Source organism: Chiloscyllium plagiosum, unplaced genomic scaffold (assembly GCF_037043375.1).
Source record: "Chiloscyllium plagiosum isolate Xiang-an unplaced genomic scaffold, Cpla_swu_hap1 HiC_scaffold_2, whole genome shotgun sequence".
In the NCBI taxonomy this organism is placed as follows: domain Eukaryota; kingdom Metazoa; phylum Chordata; class Chondrichthyes; order Orectolobiformes; family Hemiscylliidae; genus Chiloscyllium; species Chiloscyllium plagiosum.
In genome coordinates, this window is record NW_028270140.1 from 11,134,182 (window position 1) to 11,156,018 (window position 21,837).

The 21,837-nt window shown below is 38.8% G+C and overlaps 1 protein-coding gene across 3 annotated transcripts in view; it reads left to right on the top strand.

Moving 5' to 3' along the window:
- Positions 1-21,837, top strand: part of mllt3 (MLLT3 super elongation complex subunit) — a 233,313-nt gene that overhangs the window by 77,050 nt on the left and 134,426 nt on the right. For all 3 annotated transcript variants that reach the window (XM_043719014.2, XM_043719024.2, XM_087994580.1), the window contains one exon: positions 4,069-4,647. In XM_043719014.2, the coding sequence (XP_043574949.1) occupies positions 4,069-4,647 (579 nt within the window). The remainder of the gene's footprint in view (positions 1-4,068; positions 4,648-21,837) is intronic.

Below are 21,837 nucleotides of genomic sequence, written 5' to 3' on the forward strand. Positions count from 1 at the left end.
GAGGTTACTGTTTATTGCAAGGAACTTCATAGAAATTAGAATGTTCTACTGCAGAGTATAGGGTCTTATGGAGAACCATGTTATAATTTTGCCTGTATTTTTAATTTTTGAAGAAAGGATATAATTGCATTAGAAACAGTTCAGCAAAGGTTCTGTCACCTCGTTCCTGGGTTGAATTGCTTATCTGATGAGGAACAGTTGAACAGGTTATTCCCACACCCATTTACAGTTTGTAAGAACGAGAGGAAATAATTATTGAAATGTCAGATCCTGAGGGGAGTTGACCGGGAGATGCTGGGAGTATGTTTCCCCCTGCAGAGAGAAATGTCACCTCATGCAGAGGTAGCATACCAGTTATGAAGTCCTGCTGTTCCCAGAGTCGTCATACAAGTTAAAAGATTTTATAGAAGTGCCCAAATTTACCAGTCCTTTTAGACCCAGGTTGGCAGAAAGCATGGACTAGGTTTATGTACTTAACACAAATTACTATGCAATAAAAATAAGTGGATTCTAGCTACAGAAAAACACTTCTGAACTATTGATGCATAGCTCTATTGGTTAAAACTCTCAACCCCATATAAGACTCACTGTGCACAAACACAGAACCAGACACACAAGCAGTTGATTGTGACAGGTGGCAGGCAGGAGTGGGAATGCAGTTCTTTGGTCCCTGTCCACAGGATTCATTTGAGCTAATCATCCTGGGCCTACCAGGAATTGCTGCTTTCGCATTCTCTCTCCTCCTGCTGCTTTCACTCACTCACAGGGGATGCAGAATGATTAAGTCTCCCCAGGCTTGGTTATATACAACAGCTTACAGTAACTGGCAAGATAGAAATAAACAAGCTTTCTTTAGGCTTTTTAACAGCAGCAAGAAAAATAGCAACTCTTGACCAGAGGCCCACAGGCTTCTGGCTATACTGTCTTCACCCATAAGCTACTCAGCCACTTGGGAACCAGTCACACAGTTGTTGACAGGTAGAAGGCCTTTGTCATCGACAGTTGGCCACCATCCCATAGACCAATCAGCTACTTGATACCTGCCGAATTCCATTTTGTGCACAATCCCTCATTCTACTTCAGCAACAATGAAACTTTCCCCATTGTTTGAATAAACGATAATGTCAACAGCTGCTACAATAAGTGCTGGTAGCTCATTTTTCCTTTCTATGTCAAGTGCAGGAATCCTTTCCGCACTGCTTGATTTTTAAAACCAGTCCAAATTGCATTTCAATCCACAATCACCAATGAAGGAAAATTGAAAGATACAAACTTGAAAGAGACAAGAACTGGTTTTCCTTTTGAGAATATTTGAGGATTGTTGAGCTGAGGAATGCTCTCCCACAGAGAGCAGTCATTCAGTAACATCCTCCACTGTGGCACCAGGGAAGCAACATACCATGCTGGATTCGTTTGTATAACCACGTAAGTACCTCTCCATTCCCTGAAATATTAAACCTGCTATCGCCAATGGTATTCCAGGTTTCTTTGCTTCCCTGCACAGTCCTGGTGTGGACTTGGCCCCACTTTCATCACCATTCCGTACTGAATACTGGCCAGCAAGTAATTTGCACTCAGTGGTGGCTGGTTCATCTGCAATACCTGACTGTTTACTAATCTTCAAATTAGCAGCAGGATTGCCCCCTTGAGCCTGTTCCCCCTGCCCCCATTCAGTAAGATCATATCTGGTCAGATTGCTCCACATTGCTGACTATTCCCAAATCCCTTTCGCACCTTTACTTCGGAGTCTAGCTATCACTGCCTTTTAAAATTACGCACTGACTCACCTTTCATTTCCTCCTCATGTTGAGAGTTAATTTCATGCAACAATATAGTAAGAGGTCTTTTGGTCTATTAAGTCTGTACCACCAATAATCATTAGAATCGTAGAGTCCCTACAGTGTGGAAGCAGGCCATTCGGCCCATTGAGCCACACTGACCTTCCAAAGAACATCCCAATCAGACCCAGACCCACACCCATAAATGTAACCCTGCATGTTCCAAGGCTAATCCACCTAACCTGCACATCCCTGGAAACTATGGGTAATTTAGCATGGTCATTCCATCTAACCTGCACATCTTTGGACTGTGGGAGGAAACTGAAGCACCCGGAGGGAACCCGAGCTAATCACTGAGCCACTGTGCCATCCCACAGCACAAAAATATTCTACTACCTACACTAGACCTCTTTTCCTGCCTTGGGGCCATAAAAGTTATGGGTCTTTTTAGGTGCTCGTGCAAATGCCTTTTTCAAGGCTGAGAGATTTCTTGCCTCAACAACACTCCCCGACAGTGCGTTCTATGCCCTCTAGGTATGAAAACTTTTTTCTTCAAATCCCCTCTCAACCTCCTGCTTTTTACTTTAAAACAAATGCCCCTATTGTTATTGATCCTCGGACTAAGGGGAAAAGCCACTTTTTACTCATCCTGTCCGTGCCCCTTATAATCTCTATATATCTATATCTATTTCTTCTCTTTATATCTACACCTCTATCAGGTTCTCTCTTCAACCTTCTCCACTCCAAAGGAGACAACCCAAGCCTATCCAGCCCCTTCATCGCTGAAATGCGCCATCCCAGGCAATATCCTGGTGAACCTCCTCTGTGCCCCCTCCAATACAATCGCATCCTTCATCTCGTTCGGTGACCAGACTGCACACAATACTCCAGCTTTGATCTTGCCAAAGTCCTGTATAACCTCCCTGATTTTATAATCTGTACCAAGGCTGATCAAAGTAAGATTCCTATACGCCGCCTTAACTACATCTTAATTTCTTGCAAAGAACTGAATAAGAGTTGGTTTATGAAATTTGCTAGATCTGTTTGTATTTTCTCCAAAATTAGTTTTTTTTTTTCCATTCAGCGCCACTGTGTTTAAACTGAAATATTACTTGTAATTTGTTTCATATTTGGTAACCTTCCATTTAGTAATTGTAATTTCATGTCGCTGCAGAAAACCAGTGTCTTGGAAATCTGTTTCTGTTTTAAAAAACCAAACCTTTTCAATCTCAAGTTTGGAATAAATGCATACTGATTTTACGAGAAATGTTATAAAATATGTTTTGGTTGTCTGAATTCACAACATGAAAAATGCCCAATAACATGTCATTTTAATTACAGTCTCTCCCTCTCTTTTTATTAGAATTACTGGTCCTACACAACAACTGCATTCTGTGTGTGTGTGTGGTCCGAAGTCTGGTGGTTTATTGCCAGAGATACTATGCACTAGTGTCACCAAGATTTAGAAGCTTTAGAATTTGAGACGGGTGGTGGCATGGTGTGCCTGGGAAACCAGACTTTTTTTTCCTCTGATTTTTAAACAGATGTGAGTTTTGCTCAAACTTTAATGGGAAGAATGATGGGTGTCATGCCTTTGTTAGGTAGCAGCACCAACATTTTATCTCTCGATTTCGAAATGTTTTAATACATGCTGCAAGTCAGATGTCTAATTCCAGTGCTAATCTCCTTTCTCTCACAACAGCTGTAAAACAGAAATGAATTTTAAGTTGAAAGCAGGAATGACATCCCATTCTCTGCCTGCTTCCCCATGTCTTGTCTTGGTCGATACACCACAGCACTAGACATGATTGTAGACATCTCGTATGTCGCAGTGCTATCCGTCACAATCCCATTAATGTCGTTTTGCAGTGTAACGTGTGAAGAATGTATCTTTTAAAGGAAAGGTTGGGAAGATTAACAAAAGTAATGGGGATTTTTCCCTTGATAACTGCTTGCTAAAGATGCATCTGAAAGAGCATAGTTATGTGATGGGTGCAGAGCATCATTCACCGCCTTTCCAAGTGGTGGTTATTTATGTGCAATGCCTGATATGTGTGAATAAACAATTTTCCACCGTATACATCGTGCATTAGTGTGTGATTGTCTTCTCCTGCTATCCCTGTATCTCTGCATTTCTGAAAAAGACAATTTGTGAGCTTTTTGACTTACTGTTAGGGGTCTGAGACTAATTTCTCACTTTCCTAGTAATGTAACTCCACATTATTGCGTTTGAGTATATTTCCACGCTGAGGTACATAAAGCTTTTTGTTCGGTCTTTGCTATCTTCCAGGATCCAAACAAGAGCAGCACCACGAACAGCAGTAACACCTTCTCGAAGCCCCACAAGTCCGTGAAAGAGCACAAGGACAAACCATCGAAAGACTCGAAAGAGCACAAAAGTGCCTTCAAAGAACCTTCCAGGGAACACAGTAAAACTTCCAAAGAGTTCTCAAAGAAACCCAAAGAAAACAAGCCGCTAAAAGATGAAAAAACTGTTCCTAAGACCGCATTTAAGGAACCAAAACCGATGTCGAAAGAACCAAAATCATTGGAAAGCAACCCAGTAAGTGGGACAGGAGGCGGACAGCAGGAGGTTAAGGCTCCAACCAAGAGACCTCCCATCACAGACTCTGATGAACTTTCGGTTAAGAAAAAAAAGAAAAGCAGCTCTGAACTTGTGTTTAAAAGCTTGTCCAGTGCTTCTCCACCTGAAAAGAAGCACGTGAAGGACAAGTCACATGTTAAGGGAGCAAAGGTCAAAACAGAAAATGAGGTGATTGAGGAGAAGAAGAAGCCCAGTTTGCCACCATTTGAAGATGTTGTAGATGCAAATGACTCTGCCTTAGATGATACGTCCTCTAAATCCGAGGTAGGTAGAATTATTAAAATGTACTGTGAGTAGTGGGGTTCGGGGAAGTCTTCTTTTCTAAGTGTACCTTGATAAGGTAGAGTTTATGGCCCCTAGTGCTCAAGTTGAAACAGTATTCTGTGAAACCTAAATTGACTTTTAAAACCATTTTGAGGCAGTGAAGTTAAGCTTCAAAGGCCACTGCAATTACGTTCAAGATAATATCTACAAATTGATCCATCAATAGCTCTAACCAGTCTTAAATCTATGTTTGTGCAACTCCTCCAAAGTTTAAAAGGGGTGTAGGCAAACGAACCTTCATGTGGATGGGTCCATCTGATCCAAGGTGCTTAGCTAGAGTCTCTCTCTCTCTCTCTCTCTCTCTCTCTCTCTCTCTCTCTCTCTCTCTCTCTCTCTCTCTCCCTTTTGTCATCAAAACATTCAAAGTTTGTATTTCCTCCTCTGAAAGGCAATATGGTTTGAATTTTTAGTGAAATGTGTGTAGTTATTAAAGTTGGCTGATTTTACGTCAGCAGAACGTCAAAGGATTACTGGGCAAATCTTCAATATAACCAGCATTGTTTCTGCTTCCATCCCCATGTGTCATCAAGTGGGTAAAAGCTGATGGCGAGCTGCAAAGGTTTGAGCAGACATTTGCTTTATTGTTGGTAACATTGTCAACCAAATTGGTAACAGTTTGTTTGTTCGACAAACTCCTCTGACATTACGGCTAATGGTAAATAAGTCACTTTATGGCCATGAAATAGAAGCAGAAAATAGTAAAGATGTACAGGTCAATCCACATGTCGGAGAAAGGTAGATTACCACCCAAAACTTGGATCCTTTCTCAACCCAACTGAGGATTGCTTTCGGCATACGGCAACTTGAAAGTTCACAAATTTAATTGTACTATTCATTACAACTTATGTTTAAAGATTGCAAAGTCTTTATGTATTCCTTCGAAGGTACCTATCCACACTCCTTATTTATAACTGCACATGACCAGAGTTTCAGCTGGTGATTTCTTGTTGGCTTGCTCAAATATTGCTGCCATTTTGTTGTGTGTTGAATCTGCATTAAGCTGACAGTCTGCAATGGCAAAGTGCAGTTTGCAGAGCTGTCTTTTACAGTATATTTATAGTTTTTTTTAAAATAAATCTTCGATTCAGAAAGATCACTGGACTGTTTGAGCACTGGAGTGATCCTCTCAATTAATATTAATCTTGAGCAGAAACATGCTGTGTGACAAATTAGCACGCCACCATGACCTACCATAGTGAGGCTGTCAAAAACTGAACTTTTGGTTATAAAACTGCCATTGTATTTACATCTTTGTGTCGCATTTTATTTGAGACATTACGTCTCTAATTTCAGTTGGAAAAATACTTTACAATGCTCTAAGTATCTTTTTTGAGGCCAGCTTTCATTTGTGTTTCTTTTTTGTTCTTTTATGCTCCGTAAATAACAAACTACTTTCTTCCACACCCTACCCCCAAGAAAAGAATTATTTCAACTATCTTTCGGGCTTTCACACACAGTTTAGGTCTGCAGAAATAAAAGAGGCACACAATTTAAACTGGCTCACTATTTAGTTTTTTCAGTGATTGTAAGAAAGTCATCAATGTCATTCTTCAGTTTAAAAATAAAATTCTCATTTTTTTGCATTATTCCTTAGTAAACTGTTAGTTTTGAAATTATATTATATGCCTTGTTGCCCAGCAACTCATTTGCTGAAATTTATTAGTCATAGGTCTAACGTGTGGAAGCCTAGTCATTTAGAAAGTAGGAGGAAAAGAGCAAGTGACTTGTTTGCTGGTCTGAGTGTTGATAAGAAAAGGCAAGCATCTGAAGGAGGGAGTTAAAATCATGATAACGTGATGTTAAGCTTTGATGTTTGAGAAGGATCTTGTTTAAAAAAAAAAGTCTTTTGTTCCGTAAAACTAATCCTACCTATCAAGCTTCCATTTTCACAAAGGCTGTTGTATGAACGTGGTACCCTGCCAGTAGTGTTGCATTTATTTGGAAGTGGCCAGGGCTAAAGCTGTCAAGTATGAAATGGTGTAAAGTAGCACATTGCATGTGATTTTTACAGTGTGTCTGAATGTAAAATTGGTTACGGTTATTTTGCTGATAGACAAATTTCAGTGACGTTTCTCCAGTCTGGGGGACTCTACGAGTTGTAAAAACTTATATATGATATAATAGTCATACACCAAAGTGGCACAATAATTGATTACAAAATCAATGATTTCATCTGTTCAGTGACCATGCATTCCCATTCGGTGACCTTAGGGGCAGCGTGTCCTTTTGCTGAGCAGTGTTAGTGCACATGTTTGTAATGAATTGTCATCATCAATTGTCAGCTGATGCTACAGGCAGTGACAATACTTGTGCATATGAAATCAAGTAACAAGATAAAATGAAAATACAATGAATGAGTGCAAATGTCAAATAAATACAGGAAGTTCCAGAAATACGTTGTAGATCTGGCATCACTAATTCTCAAGAGTCATAATTGACTCAAAACATTGACTCTGTTTCTCTATGCAAACTAAACAGGTGTCTTTGCAGCGTGTGTGGAAGAGAATTTAGCTTTCCTTTTCTCTGTCTTGTTGCTTTGGCACATTCTCTTCACTCTTACACACACACGTTTTTAACAAACAGTTGGAGGGAAGTAAAGGGAAGTAATAGTTGAAAACCCAACTGGGAGGAAAGAGACTCGTCAGTACTGCTCCCCTCCTCCGATAGTGTTGTGTTGAGTCGATGTTGCAGGGTGGTGGTGAGTGGTCGTGTTGCTAAATTGTCAACTATATGAAACACACCCGCAACGCACTGTGTGTGTGTGCCTGTATCTTTGGGTTTATGTCAAATTTGAGGCATCAGAGTAGCTCTGTGATGACAGGGGTCTGCAATTTTTAAATAAGGCTCTACTTCCTAAGGTTTTGGACTTATTTGAATTTAATGTTGGCCAAAGGAAGATTCAAAAAATTGATTTTGCTACAAAGACCAATTCTAATGGGCCAGTCGAAGTGCTAACATGAAACAGAATGGAAATGTTCGCTTTTTAGTGCAGTGTTTGAAGGTATTGTGAAAGTAACCACAAATTGATATTTTCATGTCTACTGTGAAAACACAACAAGTACATCTTTGTCAAAAGTGAATTTACCAGCCACGCTAGAAGAGCAGAAATATAATTGAAATCTTATTGAATATTTGTATTATTATTGAATATAAGTATTAATAATCCTCCAAGTTTTTTGCACAAAAGATATAAACAGAAGAATTTCTAATTTAAGATCCCCCAACCTCAACCTCAACCTCAACCATTGGCTTGCAGAAACTTGCTAAGAGTAGACATACATCACTGAGAAAGCTTGTGTGTACCTTTTTGATTCAAAAGTTTTGAATACTTTCAGAAATCCACAATTTATAAATTATTTTCTGCAACTACACACTGAAATGCTGGATGCTTGATATTCAGAATTTCCTTGTTTTTTTTTAATGCAACCGTGAAGCGTTGCCATTTATTGTGATTGGAAGTGGGGATACGTGCCTCCTTTTCCAGGCTTGCAACATGAGTGTGCCAAGGTAAATGCCTGTTGGGTGTTACAGAGCTCCATGGCTATGTACAGCCAACTGTTCCTTAGAAGCTGCAATGCTGTGCAGCTTTATGTTGGCTGCTAATCCCTTTAGAATTTATGCAAAAAGATTTTAAAGGTGCTGCACATTCAAATTAACAAAGTCGTTACCAGGATCAATGCCTTTCTCATTGAGGTGATTGTAGGCTTTTGGCTGAGCACTGGGGATCCACTAAGTTTTCTTTTTAGATGGAGGGGAACTCAAACAGATATACCTCCACATTATTGATATTGATGTAACCTGATGTAACCTCTTTCATGCCCATGGTTGGAAGTGTGGAAAAGGGGAATCCTGAAAAGGTCAAAGAGAGATCCATATGAAGGAACATGAGGGAGTAAACTTTCACAAATGTTCACGAGCCAAAAAAGCTTTGCGGTTGTATTTGGGCCAATAAAGGAACATTTATGGTTATTTGCTTAATGGTATTCAGTATTTAGTAATATAGTACAACGTATGCTAAAAGCATTTCAAATACAGAGCTAGATGTTTTCTAAAGGTACTGGGGACTTTTATTTACAAACAAATGGTGGATGCTGCAAATTTGTTGCATTTGGTCTTGAGATTGAGCACCTAGTAAAATCGTACAAAAGTTAAGTGATTAATCAGGAGCAGGTGACTTAGCACCATAAGAAAATATTTTTCTGTTCTTGGCCACATTTGTCCGTCTTTGACACTGTCTGGGAGTTCAGCATTTGCATGATACTTTTTGGGTTATAAACAGCCTGTGACTGAGAGATGGGTGGCTAACTCCCACAGTGTTATCTGTGAGAAATGTGACAATTGCCCATTCTCTCTCTGTGACTTATGCATGTGATTGGTATTGACTGTGGGCAATGTATGTTAACGAGTTGGTCAACTTAGAAACCATCCCACCTCAGCCTCTCACTCTGCATTTTCAGAAAGTAACAATTTCTTATAATGGTGTCAGCAGAGTTGCTAAGGTTTGTGAGAGTTGTGAATGCATGGAATGCGTTACCAGCGGTGGTGTTGGAAGAAGAGTCCTTGGGGACATTTAAGCGACTGCTGGACATGCACATGGATAGCAGTGAGTTCAGGGGTGCATCGGTTAAGTTACTATATTTTATATTAGGATTAAATCTCGACACAACATTGTGGGCCTAAGGGCCTGTTCTGTGCTGTACTTTTCTATGTTCTTAGCCAGCAGGAATAATAAACCTGCTGATGAATTTGACCCTTTCACCCAAGGCTTTGGGCACTGAGTTGATGATTAGGATTCCCTTAACATTCTGCATTTGCACTAGATCTTCAGGTGGATCTTTTGTTCTGGGTGGGTTTTCACAACTTACACTGAGAGGGACCAGAAACGTCGTGAGTTCTCTGAAGCGATGCACCACCCACCAAATCCCCCCCCCCCCCCCCCCCCCCCCCCCCCGCCGCCGTGTTAGCATTTGGTGAAATCAGTTGATGTGCTCAAAACGTCACCTTTTCAGCTTTCATCTTGCCGTTAGAAACTTCATGAAAATTTGCACTTAACTGCATTCTAAACAGTGTTCTGCTAAGCTAATGATCTGACCATGAAAAGTTATTTGTGTATTTATCAAGCACTAGTAATTGTCTCCATGTTTAACAAAGTTTTCAAATCTATTTCTAATCTTTTTATATTTCTGCTGCTACTTCCAATTCATTTATATTTTCCAATCTTTATTGTCCTCCTAGTGTGTTTTGAGAGGTAATTTGATTTTTGGTGTTTTTGATTTTTGTGTTGACTTGTCAATGAGAATTCTTTAGTGTAAGAAGCAGTTTAGTCACTTTCATGATGATCATGCAGCTTCAGACTGGAGATCCTCATTGAAATGCTCTCTGCAAATTGCTCAAATTCTCAGTGGTGTTTTCTTCTAACTCTGCAATGAAAACCTCTTGCTCCTGGCTGCAGTCTCCAGGCTCATATTAATGTTAATAACTGTTTATTTCGGTCAAAAATGCTTTGGAACACCTTAGTATGACGCAACTGATTTTTCTTCACAATAAGAATGGCAACTTTATATAGTGAAAAGGCCAAATCAGGTATCATGTCATCTGTAAAAGGATCCTGAAATTACTACGATATAATTCCAGTAGTCCGCATTGTCACCTTGAAGTATTATGTATCCTCCATTAGTACCAGAACAAGAACATCAATGAATAAATTTGTTTTGAACAAATTACTACTGCTGTAAGGCTAATGAAAGTTAGCTCAAGCTAACTAGAGGCATTTTTAAAAATCAGTTTACCTTTTGTGACTGCAAGGTCCTGTCTTAAAGTCTTAACAACAATCTCGTTTAAAACTTGTACCTTGTGTTTATTTTGTAAAACTCACCATAACTTTCTTAACTTTTGTTGTCATAGCAATTTTTTTATTGTTTGTGTCTGTTTATCTCCATCCTTCACATTTGATATCATGTCTGTTCTAATCTAAATTCCAAAACCAACCCTTCATTTGCCGGCCTATTTCTGCCAACCCATTTGCATCTCATGCCTGATTATTTGTTCCTCAATTGTTTTTCCCATTGTGCGCGTGTGTACATGTGCATTTTTGGGGGTGAGAAGGGGGAATGAAGTGAATGGTACACATGTCACTGCATAGGATCATGATCGATTTTTCATGTGATTGCAGCCTGACTCTCTTCCAGGCAACATAATTGAACACTGCTACAAACTGAGAAAGTGAGGGCTACAGATGCTGGAGATTAGAATCAAAGAGTGTGGTGCTGGAAAAGTACAGCCAGTCTGGCAGCATCCGAGGAGCAGGAGAGTCGACATTTTGAGCATAAGCTCTTCACTATTCTCATTCCTGATGAAGGGCTTATGCGCGAAACATCAACTGTCCTGCTCCTCGGATGATGCTCCCTGACCTGCTGTGTTGTTCCAGCACCGCACTGCTGCTACAAACTTCCCAAGGTCATTGTAATGTGCAACAGGAAACTACAAACAGCTTCTTATGAATTGCAGAAACCGTACCCTATTGTTTAATGCTGATTTTATGAAATTTAATTGGTCTGCTGTCAATTTTGCAGTGTGAATTTGTATATGGTTATGGCACATATGTTCAGAGGTTTAATGTGTCAGCATTTGAATTCTGGTTGCACCTTGAAACATTGGGCAGATGTAGCTTTGAAGAGAACTGCATTTTTAAGTTAAACTACAATGAGTTGTTCTCAAACTGAAAATTACCTACTATGTGTAAATAATAACTTAATGAATCAGAGTTTCCTTGATTACTTTTACTTTTTTAAAGGGTTAATGATGGAACTTGTAGTTCAAAGATGTGAAAAATGATGGTACCTCTAACAGCATGCTTCCAACCATGAATTTGCTCCTTTTTTTTGCAAGGTTAGGCTTTATATAATTTGGTATTCTGTTTCTTTGCCATTTCCCAGTTTAGGTTTCACTCCCAAATGGAGAAATAAAGTGCTGTTTTTTTTCTCAAAAACATTCAGATGCATCCTCTTGCCAAACATTACGTACCAATGTTTGAAAGGAACACTGATCTATTCAAGCACGTGATTTGGATCTCTGGAAGCAGTGCTGTATTCACTTTTGTGTTAGCACTAAACTTGACTGATTTTTATTCCTATTCAGAAACGGTAATGTTAGGCCTGTGCTTTGGACCATATGCTGATGAACAGTCTGTTCTTGGCAAATTAACATGTGACCTCAATGGTGTGCATTTAAAAACAACTGGACATTTGCCTGTTCTGAAACTGCCATTCTTTTTAAAAAAAAATGACTGTGCCTTTTTTGACACTAAATAACTGAAAATTATTTCAACATCTGTTTGCTTAATGAGTATAATTTCTGTTACACCAAAAAATTGAATATTAACCACATTTTTCATTGTGTCTTGTTTTCAGTCTGTGGAATTTAGTTTTGAACATCCTATTGATAAAACCTTAACCTTGTGGTAGACTAAATCTGCTTATACACTACATTTGTGCAGAATAAAGATAAAATCCAAGACGTTAAGTGGAAACCTTAGCATTATTTTGCCAGCAAGCAACCCAAGAATAATTATAACTTTTTTCAAATGTATAAAGGCATGGCGGGGGACACAAGATCCGTCGAGCAGGTATTACCGAGGCTAGAAAGACCTAAAGACCAAACCGAATTAGAGTTTGTGAATTCATTCCAAGGTTTAGGTTTGAAAGCATGAAGATTACAGGAAGAAGGTAATAGGTAAAATCACCATAGTCTTAGCATATCCCAACTGGAGAGAGGTGACTGGTGATGGTTTTAACCTGAAAGTCACTAACCCGCAGGCGAGGGGAGAGTCTGACAAGATGAATCTTTCACAGTAATCTCAGGTGGTGCGGGAATTGAACCCACGCCGTTGATGTCACGCTGCATTGCAAACCAGCCGTCCATCCAACTGAAATGAATCAACTCCTGAAAAGTAGTGGGATGATGAAGTTCCAAATTTTGAGATCTTGGGAGAGCAATCAGTGCAAAAAAAAACCTAATTTTCTGAAGATCTATTGATGATGATATTGGAAAGAACACCAATGGAAAGTTCTAATCAGCCCTGTCTATGGTGGGGACAAAACATTAAATAAGGTGAAGTTGCAATGGGGACTGAGAGAGATTATAAGTGCAAATGGAGCTGTTCAATCTGCCATTTGGGAGGCTAGCCTTTTCTCTGCTCTTTCCAAGAATGTATGGCAGGTGTTAGCAGTGTCATATTAGTAATCAACATTTAAGGATCATTTAAAGCTCCAGTGGTTGTTTTAAAGTTGAGTTACGTGTTCAGATTTAAGAATCAGAATGGGACAATGCCGCTTTTCCTTTTTAAAGAGCTTATTCCCAAAAAGTTGTCTTCCTGCCTAGTGGTAATCTGGCTGGTTGAAACTAGTCTATAATAACGCAAAGCTCATGTCATGTGGATTTACAGACGTTTTGACTCATCGGTCAGTGGTCAAAGATATTTATCTAGCTTTGGTCAGTCGCAAACTGTATGGAAGGAGCCATTAATGACTTTGAAGTATTTTTAGAATAGCCATTCCTGGATTTCAAAGGAAAGTTTAAAGAAAGGAATTTATTGTGAATTTTTTGATGTCCAAAACCAAAATGCAACCACACATACCTTTTTTTAAATACAGCATAAATGTGACCAGTTTAAATTACTTTTTTTTTAAAATTGGGAATGATCAACATAAATGTGGTTCCAAACTCAACTTCCACCTCAGGGGAAATTGAGATGACTAAGTCTTGAAGTGTTCCTTTGTTTAAAAAGTCTGTGGGTGCAGTGTTGCTCAGTATTAGTTGGTGTGCTACTCAGCACAATTTAAATTCACTAAAAGGCTGGGCAGTCCTCGCTTTTGGGACAGTTGGGGCACTCTCTTAATGGTGTCTGTTTCTCCGAGACAATCCTCACTCTCTGATTCTAGCAGCCAATAATTGTTACAAATGCAGTTGAATCCGAAGTAAGCAATTACTGTCCTGTTCTTGTCACTGCTTCAGCTTGAACTTGGCTCGTTCCTCCCCTGATCATTTTCCCCTCTGGTAAAATAAAGTTTGTTACCTCTTGCATGCATCAGTATATGTTTTCACTTAAAAAATCCACTGCCGCCTCTTTGGAGAGTGAACTTGCAAAATGGACTAAGGCAGAAAATAGGATATAAGGCAAGAAAAAGCATCAGTGGCTTCAGCTAATCTTCGGCTTTTTGGTCTTTTCCAACGTGGTAGCTATTAACAGAAAAGCAGAAACAGCTCCTGCTCTACATCCACTCCCCTCCACCCCACCCTGAACTTTTGAAAAGACGGAGTCCTTTTTTTTTTACAAAAGCATTGTGTTGTCAATGTTTCTTCTAATAAAGTTAGCTTAAGAGTTGAGAATAAAATACTGAGTAATCAGATGATTTTTATGTGCTAAAATTTCAACTTGTTGAACAGCATAAAAGATGAAAATTTGGTATTTAAAGCAGTCTTACCATTTCAGTTGGAAAAATAAAGTAGTATATTCCATCTTTAAGTTACCAACCACATGGAAACGGAACAATTTGCAAGATGTTTAATTACGGCAGCTGCTTAGACAGGAATGTATCGTTTTAAGGTTGTGGTTGGCTATCCAACATTGGGATGTCTGATTCTTTTAACTATTTTGTGGGAAATTAACAATAAAAAGAGGTGTTTTCTAATATTTCTTGTGAAGAAAATTGTTACCTTAATTTTGAAACCAGCAACTGCTGATCACTTGCACAGATTTACTCCAGTACTGTGTTTGCTATAGCCAAGAGCTTAATTTTGTAAATTTAGCAAATACAGATGATTTTTGTGATATTTGTAAAAGAAAACCCACGCAAGTAATTGTGTTTTATGTTGAACTTGGTTTGCTTTTATGGCTTGCAAGTTATTTTTGAGATTAAATCTACTCGCTCTGATTTGTACTTTCTTCCTCATTTAGTGATAGAGTTGTGCATTATAATCTTTGGGTTTTTTTGTTGGCTTAATAGCAATATTGTAGAGTTTCACTCTGTTTTTAATGAATTAAAAATATTTCCAAATGACTGCCTTAATAGTTCAAGTTAACAATTCCCATAAAATTAGAAATGTTGAGATTGCAAGGCCAGTTACATACAATTATTTCCTAACTTGAGAAGGAAATCTATACTTTATGTGGTTAACGTGACACAGAAGTGAGCAGAGGTTTACTTTATCCTTTTAAATCTATAAACAATATATTCTAGTAACAAGATAGCAATTTTGAAAGTTTCATTTGTAATACTGCTCTAAGGTAATCCGATTGTAATTCAAAAACTCTGCTCCTAGTATGAAGACTGTGCTTTCTGGTAATATTTGAATAAGAACAAAAGTGTACTGAAAGGCATGAGGGTGTGATTTTTAGGTGGTAGGTATGTAGTAAGCTTACTACAGAAAGTCGAGTTGTTTCAACAGCAAATAGCCTGAATGGAAATTTGGTAGAGATGCTTCAAATTACTAAGGCTTTGGACAAAGTGACGAGAGGAATTAGATCGCGCTGTGGATAAGCGGATAGCCAGAATGCAGAGATTTGAGAAGATTGACAAATAATGTGAGGAAAATAGTTTTAAAGCAGCAAGTAGTGAGGATTTGGAATGTTTCCCCATTGAGAGGTAAATGTAGAATCAGTCGTAGCTTTTTCAAAACAGACTTTGATGAATAGTCAAAGGAGGAAACTGCAGGGTATGGAGAAAAATGGAGGGGCGGATTGAGATTAGTTAGACTAGTCTTTGAAAGAGCGAGGCCTGACTCAATGGGCTGAATGGTGACCCTCTGTATTATGATTGACTTGCCAAGGAAAAGGGCTAGTACTGATATTTTGTTTGTTTCAGGAAAATAAAATTGGTGTAATACTTTCAAGTTTTGTGCTGCAGAAATCCCATATTATTAAATAACATCTTTCAATCTAGGATGTGTTAGAAAGAACCAAACTTTCTGAGCTTGAACACTTTTTTACATTTTGATTAAAGCATAAACCATATAGATTCACTGTCTTGGATTTCTTGTGCATGCACTTGTACATGAACATCCTTTTGGTTTTGAATAAATGCCTGTCTGTTCTGTAATGCTGAATGATCTTCCAATCACTATTGGTAAATCAATGATCCTTTGGCAAGATCACTGCTCTCAGCCCCGTTTCACTAGTGACCAAATTGTTGCATTGGAGGAATGGGGAAATTGTCAGAGTTAGGTCAGGATTTACCATAATCTGACTTACAAACCACGTGAACTGGAAGTAATTTGTACACAAGATCATGTGAAATCACACACATCTATTTGACAGAGTAAATAAAAATAGCCATTTACTACACTTCAGTTTCACTTTCAACTCGTGACTTTCTGATACACTTTTATTTTGGTTTCTTGACTGACTCTCTTTCCAGTCAAGCTCCATAATCATATCAGAATAAAGAGAAGGAAAATGGCATTGCAGATCTTTCAAGATATGTTCTTCACTTTGTGTTTTAGCAAAACAATTCCTTCGTTTCCATTAAAATCTGGATAGTCAACATTTCAAAATTATGTAGCCTATTTCCTAACAAATCATTAGATTGTAGCATAACATTTTATGCATACTGAAAGTCCTAAGCAGAACACTTTCTATTTTTAGTCAAGTATATTGTGTTTTCTTAAAAAGGTATTGTTTAACTCACTCGGTGCAAGATTCTGCAGCTGATCTGCTTTACTCATAATTTTTTTTGGTTTCTAAGAAAATTGTGACAACTTAATGAATGTCCATCCCAAAATTTTTATGCTGTACCAAATATCTCTCTTCTTTTTGTAGAGCTCTGTAGGCATTCGTAAACAAACAAGATTCAGGTCTGTACTTGTTTATGGTTAAATTAATTTCATCATTTCTGTTTCTGTATATAAAACTTCATGGAAACAAAATTAATTTGTTAACACAGTAATGTGTAGTTTAAAATCTAAAGGAGAAGTGGAGATTTGTTTTTGAACGCTGCTAAGCCAATCCTACATGTATGCTGGAAACTGTTGTGTAGCCAGACTGAGAGACAGTGTTGACTATTTAGCGGGGCTCTATCGATTTGAAAATATATCTTCCTTCTGTAAACTTGATTCTGCCTTTAAAAGCTGAAGTGATTTTTCTTTGATGCCTTGTGCCTTGATTTTGTGGTATGTAATGGGGATGATGAATTTCGGTATTAGAACCATACGTGGAGAAAAATTCTTTGTCGACAAACTGAAGTGCTGAAAGCAGTGCCAGTTTGTAATCTTTTTTTTTATAAAAAGTTAAATTTTTAAGACTTCTTTGTGACCATCACTTGCAAGGATTCTTCAGAAAATTGTTTTTAAAAGAATGGATGAAGCTTGTATTCTTAGTGACATCAAACAGTGCCTTGCAGGTGCAAGCTTTTATGATTCAGTTTGCGATTAATGTGTCTTTTGTTGGCAGGAGGCTTGCATGGTCACCAAAGAGTGCCATGTTTATTGTGTTCTTTTGTTTTCCTTTTGTTTGTTTCAGGAAATTGATAATTGCAGGGTTCTGATGATTTCCTGTTTATGTTCCCGCTGACATGAGCAATCGATGTACCAAGGTTGGGGGGTGGTAAATACTATGTGGCCTGATTGTCTGCTCTAAGCTTAGACCATCAAACTCCATTCTCACTTTAACACTAGGTAAAGTCTGACGAAATTCAAGAATGATTTCAGTTACAAAATTGGGATTTCTTATGTCATGCATGCATCAAAAAGTTGAGAGAGAGAGAGAGAACCTTCACAGTGGACAGTGACAGGTTTATGGCAGAAGTTGATGCAGATTTATAGTTTTATGGTCTAAGTAGGATAATAGAGCAACCTCTGTGTGAAAACCAAAGTCTCTGCTTTTTCCTCAGTTCTTTTCTCTACTCCCTCCTTCAAAGTTTCAGCCCCTTAGTCTCTGGAGACTCAACGTGTTTTTTGATGGCTTTATTGCATTCACATCCTTTCAAATATCACTTATATGCTTCAGGCAAATCAAGTCCACTGCCTTTTGCGCAAAATTTTAATGTTGCATTACACAGTTCATCAGAAAATATTTTAATTGAACTAACCATTTAAAGTGGGACATGGACTAACTATGAAGGAAGTTTAACCCTTGAGCTTCATGCAATAAAGGAAGAGAAAGCTTATTGTGGGGATGATTCACGGTTTGATTCCAAAGTGATGAGACAATATAACCCGAATGTCTACATGTTGCAAATTCAAGCAGGTTAGTTGCATTGTTGTGTGAGATTGAATGCAAGATAAGTTTTCTGCACAATTTGTCTCGAAATAAGTTCCATATGATAAGCAGCATTCTACATCTGTATTCTCGGTATATGTTGCAACCTCCTTTCCTGGCCAAAATTTCTCAGCATGTCCTCTGTCACTGTGTGGCCACGAGGTTCACATTCTTGTCTAAAAGCGGATGAGTGCACTGTTGGCAATACCATGACTCTGCAACTTTAAAGAAAAACTGAGAGAACTGCATACACTATAAATCAGAAACATTAAACAGAAATTGCTGGAAAAGCTCAGCAGGTCTGGCAGCAGCATCTGTGGAGAGAAATCAGAGTGAATGTTTTGGGTCACATGACCTTTCTCAGAACTATTCTGAAGGGTCAGTCAATCCAAAAGTTTAAAGCTGAGCTTTCTCAGCAAATTCTGCTCTTTTTTTTTTCGTTTCTGCAATTTTAAAGTTTGTGGAAAAGAGATACATATTTAGAATTTCACCATTTTGGGTGTTTTACACACTCCTATGTATTCATTCCACTGAGTTATCATGGCAGCAGTTGGCAGGTTTGTGTTGGTTTGCAAATACATTTATTGTTTTTGCTGTATTTATTGAGCCGTAAGCCTTGAAAGTTTTAAGGATTGATTTTCAGTTTTAAACTGTAAGATCATACAGTTGAACTTGTACCTTCTGTTTATCTTTCATAGATTTTGATTGTAATGCGGGTGATAACATACCATCTGTTGTATGTCCCACTGAGCTTGAAAATTCCACCCATAGCAATTAACTATCCTACAGAGGTTGAACTGTAACTATCCACAACAATCATTCCTGTCAGCCTTTCCCAAAAGTCTTTTTATTTACAATTCTTTTTTTCAAGTATATAGTTCAAAAGTAACATCTTTGCCTGAATCACTCCATGTTAGCTCCCACTTAGTGTATTGAGAGCAGATCTGAGAAGTCCACTTTACGAAGGATAGGTTGGCCTTGGAAGGATTTACGGGAATGATATCTGGACTTCAGGGGTTAAGCTATGAAGAGAGATTATACAAGTTAGGTCTGTTTTCACTAGAATTTAGAAGGTTACAGGGTGATCTGATCGACATCTTCAAGATATTAACAGGAAAATACAGGGTAGATAGAGATAAACTGTTTCCACTAGTTGGGGATTCTGGAACTAGGAGCACAGTCTGAGAATTATGGCCAAACTGTTCAGGAGAGATGTGAGGAAGCACTTCTACGCACAAAGGGTGGAAGAAGTTTGAAACTCTCTTCCACAGACAGCAATTCATGCCAGATCAGTTGTTAATTGTAAATCTGTGATTGATAAATTATTGTTAAGCAAAAGTATTAAGGGATATAAACCAAAAGTCATATATATGGAGTTAGGCCACAGATCAGCCATGATCTCACTGAATGGTGGAACCAGCTTGAGGAGCTGAATGGCCTACTCCTGTTCCTGTGTTCCTAAAACAACTCATGATCTAAAAATCCTCCATTCAGGGGAAGAGGAGACAAATCCTTGAGAATTTTCTCTTCATTCTTTTATTTGACCCTTTAGTGCACATGGACTGCAGCTGTTCAAGAAGGCAACACCACCACCACCACCCCAAGAACAAATCGTGTTGGGCAATAAATTCTGGCTTAGCCAGTGATGCCCACCTCCAACAAGTGAATTAAAAAAACTTCGACCATTGCCAATACATTAGTCATTTTTCACTACAAATCCCTTTGCGACTTTTTAATCGTTGATATTCCCATGAAAAATCACCATTATTTTGGCTCCTTAGTGCCTCTTGCTGATTTATGTTCCAGTGTTTCTTAACTGTATTGACTCTGAACATCCTTTGCTATCAGGGAGCCCAGATTTGAATGCAATATTTGATCCATGACCTAGTCAGTTATGAAGTTGAGTATAAAAGCAATGAAGTGAATATTAATATCCTGTTCAAAGAATCCAGAATCCTCGATGCTTTTGAGTCCCCTTTAATTTGCACTCATTTTTTAGGTTTCCAATTGAGAATTGTATAGTTTTCTGATCCTTCTCTGGGAACCTTAGTGTTTTCCACTGCATTACTTTATTGCTCTAATTCTGCAATTTAACCTTTTATCTTGTTGGAAAGAGACGAGAGGTGGAAGCATTTTGTCTTCACTCATCCAGGATTTAAGTGCAAGAAAACCAGCTTGAGAAAACGGTGGCACGGTGGTACAGTGGTTAGCACTGCTGCCTCACAGTGCCAGAGACCCAGGTTCAATTCCCACCTCAGGCGACTGACTGTGGAGTTTGCACATTCTCCCCGTGTCTGCGTGGGTTTCCTCCGGGTGCTCCGGTTTCCTCCCACAGTCCAAAAATGTGCAGGTTAGGTGAATTGGTTGTGCTATTATTGCCTGTAGTGTTAGGTGAAGGGGTAAATGTAGGGGAATAGGGTCTGGGTGGGTTGTGCTTCGACGGGTCGGTGTGGACTTGTTGGGCCGAAGGGCCTGTTTCCACACTGTAAATAATCTAATCTGCTTTAAAAGGAACAACAATTTGAACAGATTAAGAACAGGAGAGGTTAATTGGTTTGACTATGGAGATTCAGCAGGGACTGTTACCTATCTTAATTTAACTGATTAATTAGATTAGATTAGATTACTTAGTGTGGAAACAGGCCCTTCAGCCCAACAAGTCCACACCGACCCACCGAAGCACAACCCACCCAGATCCATTCCCCCACATTTACCCCTTCACCTAACACTACGCGCAATTTAACATGGCCAATTCACTGAACCTGCACATTTTGTTTGGACTGTGGGAAGAAACTGGAGGCAGCAGTGCTAACCACTGTGTGCACCGTGCCATCCCAAATTAAATTCAAACCAGATAAGTAAATTGATCAGAACGCTGTCATGGGAATGATGCATGATGGCTGTCTTCACAGGCTTTTATAACTTCTGCATTGAGGAATTGAGTTATTTTTTTTCCTGCAGGAACAGTGGCCTGTGTGAAAAAATGTAACTTCTAATGTACCCAAATGAATCTCACTGCAAGCCCAACTGATTTATCTTAAATTGGTTTCTAGTGTAATCCTCAGTAGCAGAGGGTGGTGTGAGCTGCCAGAGGAAGTGGTGGAGGCTGGTACAATTACAACATTTAAAAGGCATCTGTGTCGGTATATGAATAGAAAGGGTTTAGAGGGATATGGGCCAAGTGCTGGCAAATGGGGCAAGATTAGGTTAGGATATCTGGTCAGCATGGATGAGTTGGATCTGCTTCATGAAGATAGTAAGGACTGCAGATGCTGGAAGTCAGAGTCAATAAAATGTGGAGCTGGAAAAGTACAGCAGGTCAGACAGCATCAGAGGAGCTGGAAAGTCAAAGTTTTGGATCGGCACCCTTCATCAGGACTGATATTTAACATTTGTCAGTTATGCTCACCGTGTGATTCACTTGCATGTTCCAGAAACAGCATTTAATCTCTCAAAAGGCCGTGTTCTTGGTAAACAGAAGAAATATGTCCACGCACAGTTTTTTTTTTATCACTTGAGTAATGGGTTCTTAAAACAGCAATGTAGTCCATCTGCCTGGTTTGACTTTAATCCATTAACAGGAACTTAACAGCTTCTGCAGCATGTTCATGCCGTAGTCTAATCAGCATCCTCTTACAATGTGTAAATTGTTGTTTCCTTTGTCAAGTTAAATTTTGTGCATTTCAGTCCTTTGAGTTCAGATTGTAAAGTTTTGCCTTAGTCTCATTTTCGCTATGTCTGATGTCAGTACTTAACAGTTAACCCAATACTAACACTACTTGAAAATAATGCATTTAAATTGTGTCTCATTATCTCATGTGGTTGTCAGAACACTACATTGTTTTGGATGCAGTAATTTTATTTGGGGGACTGTAGCC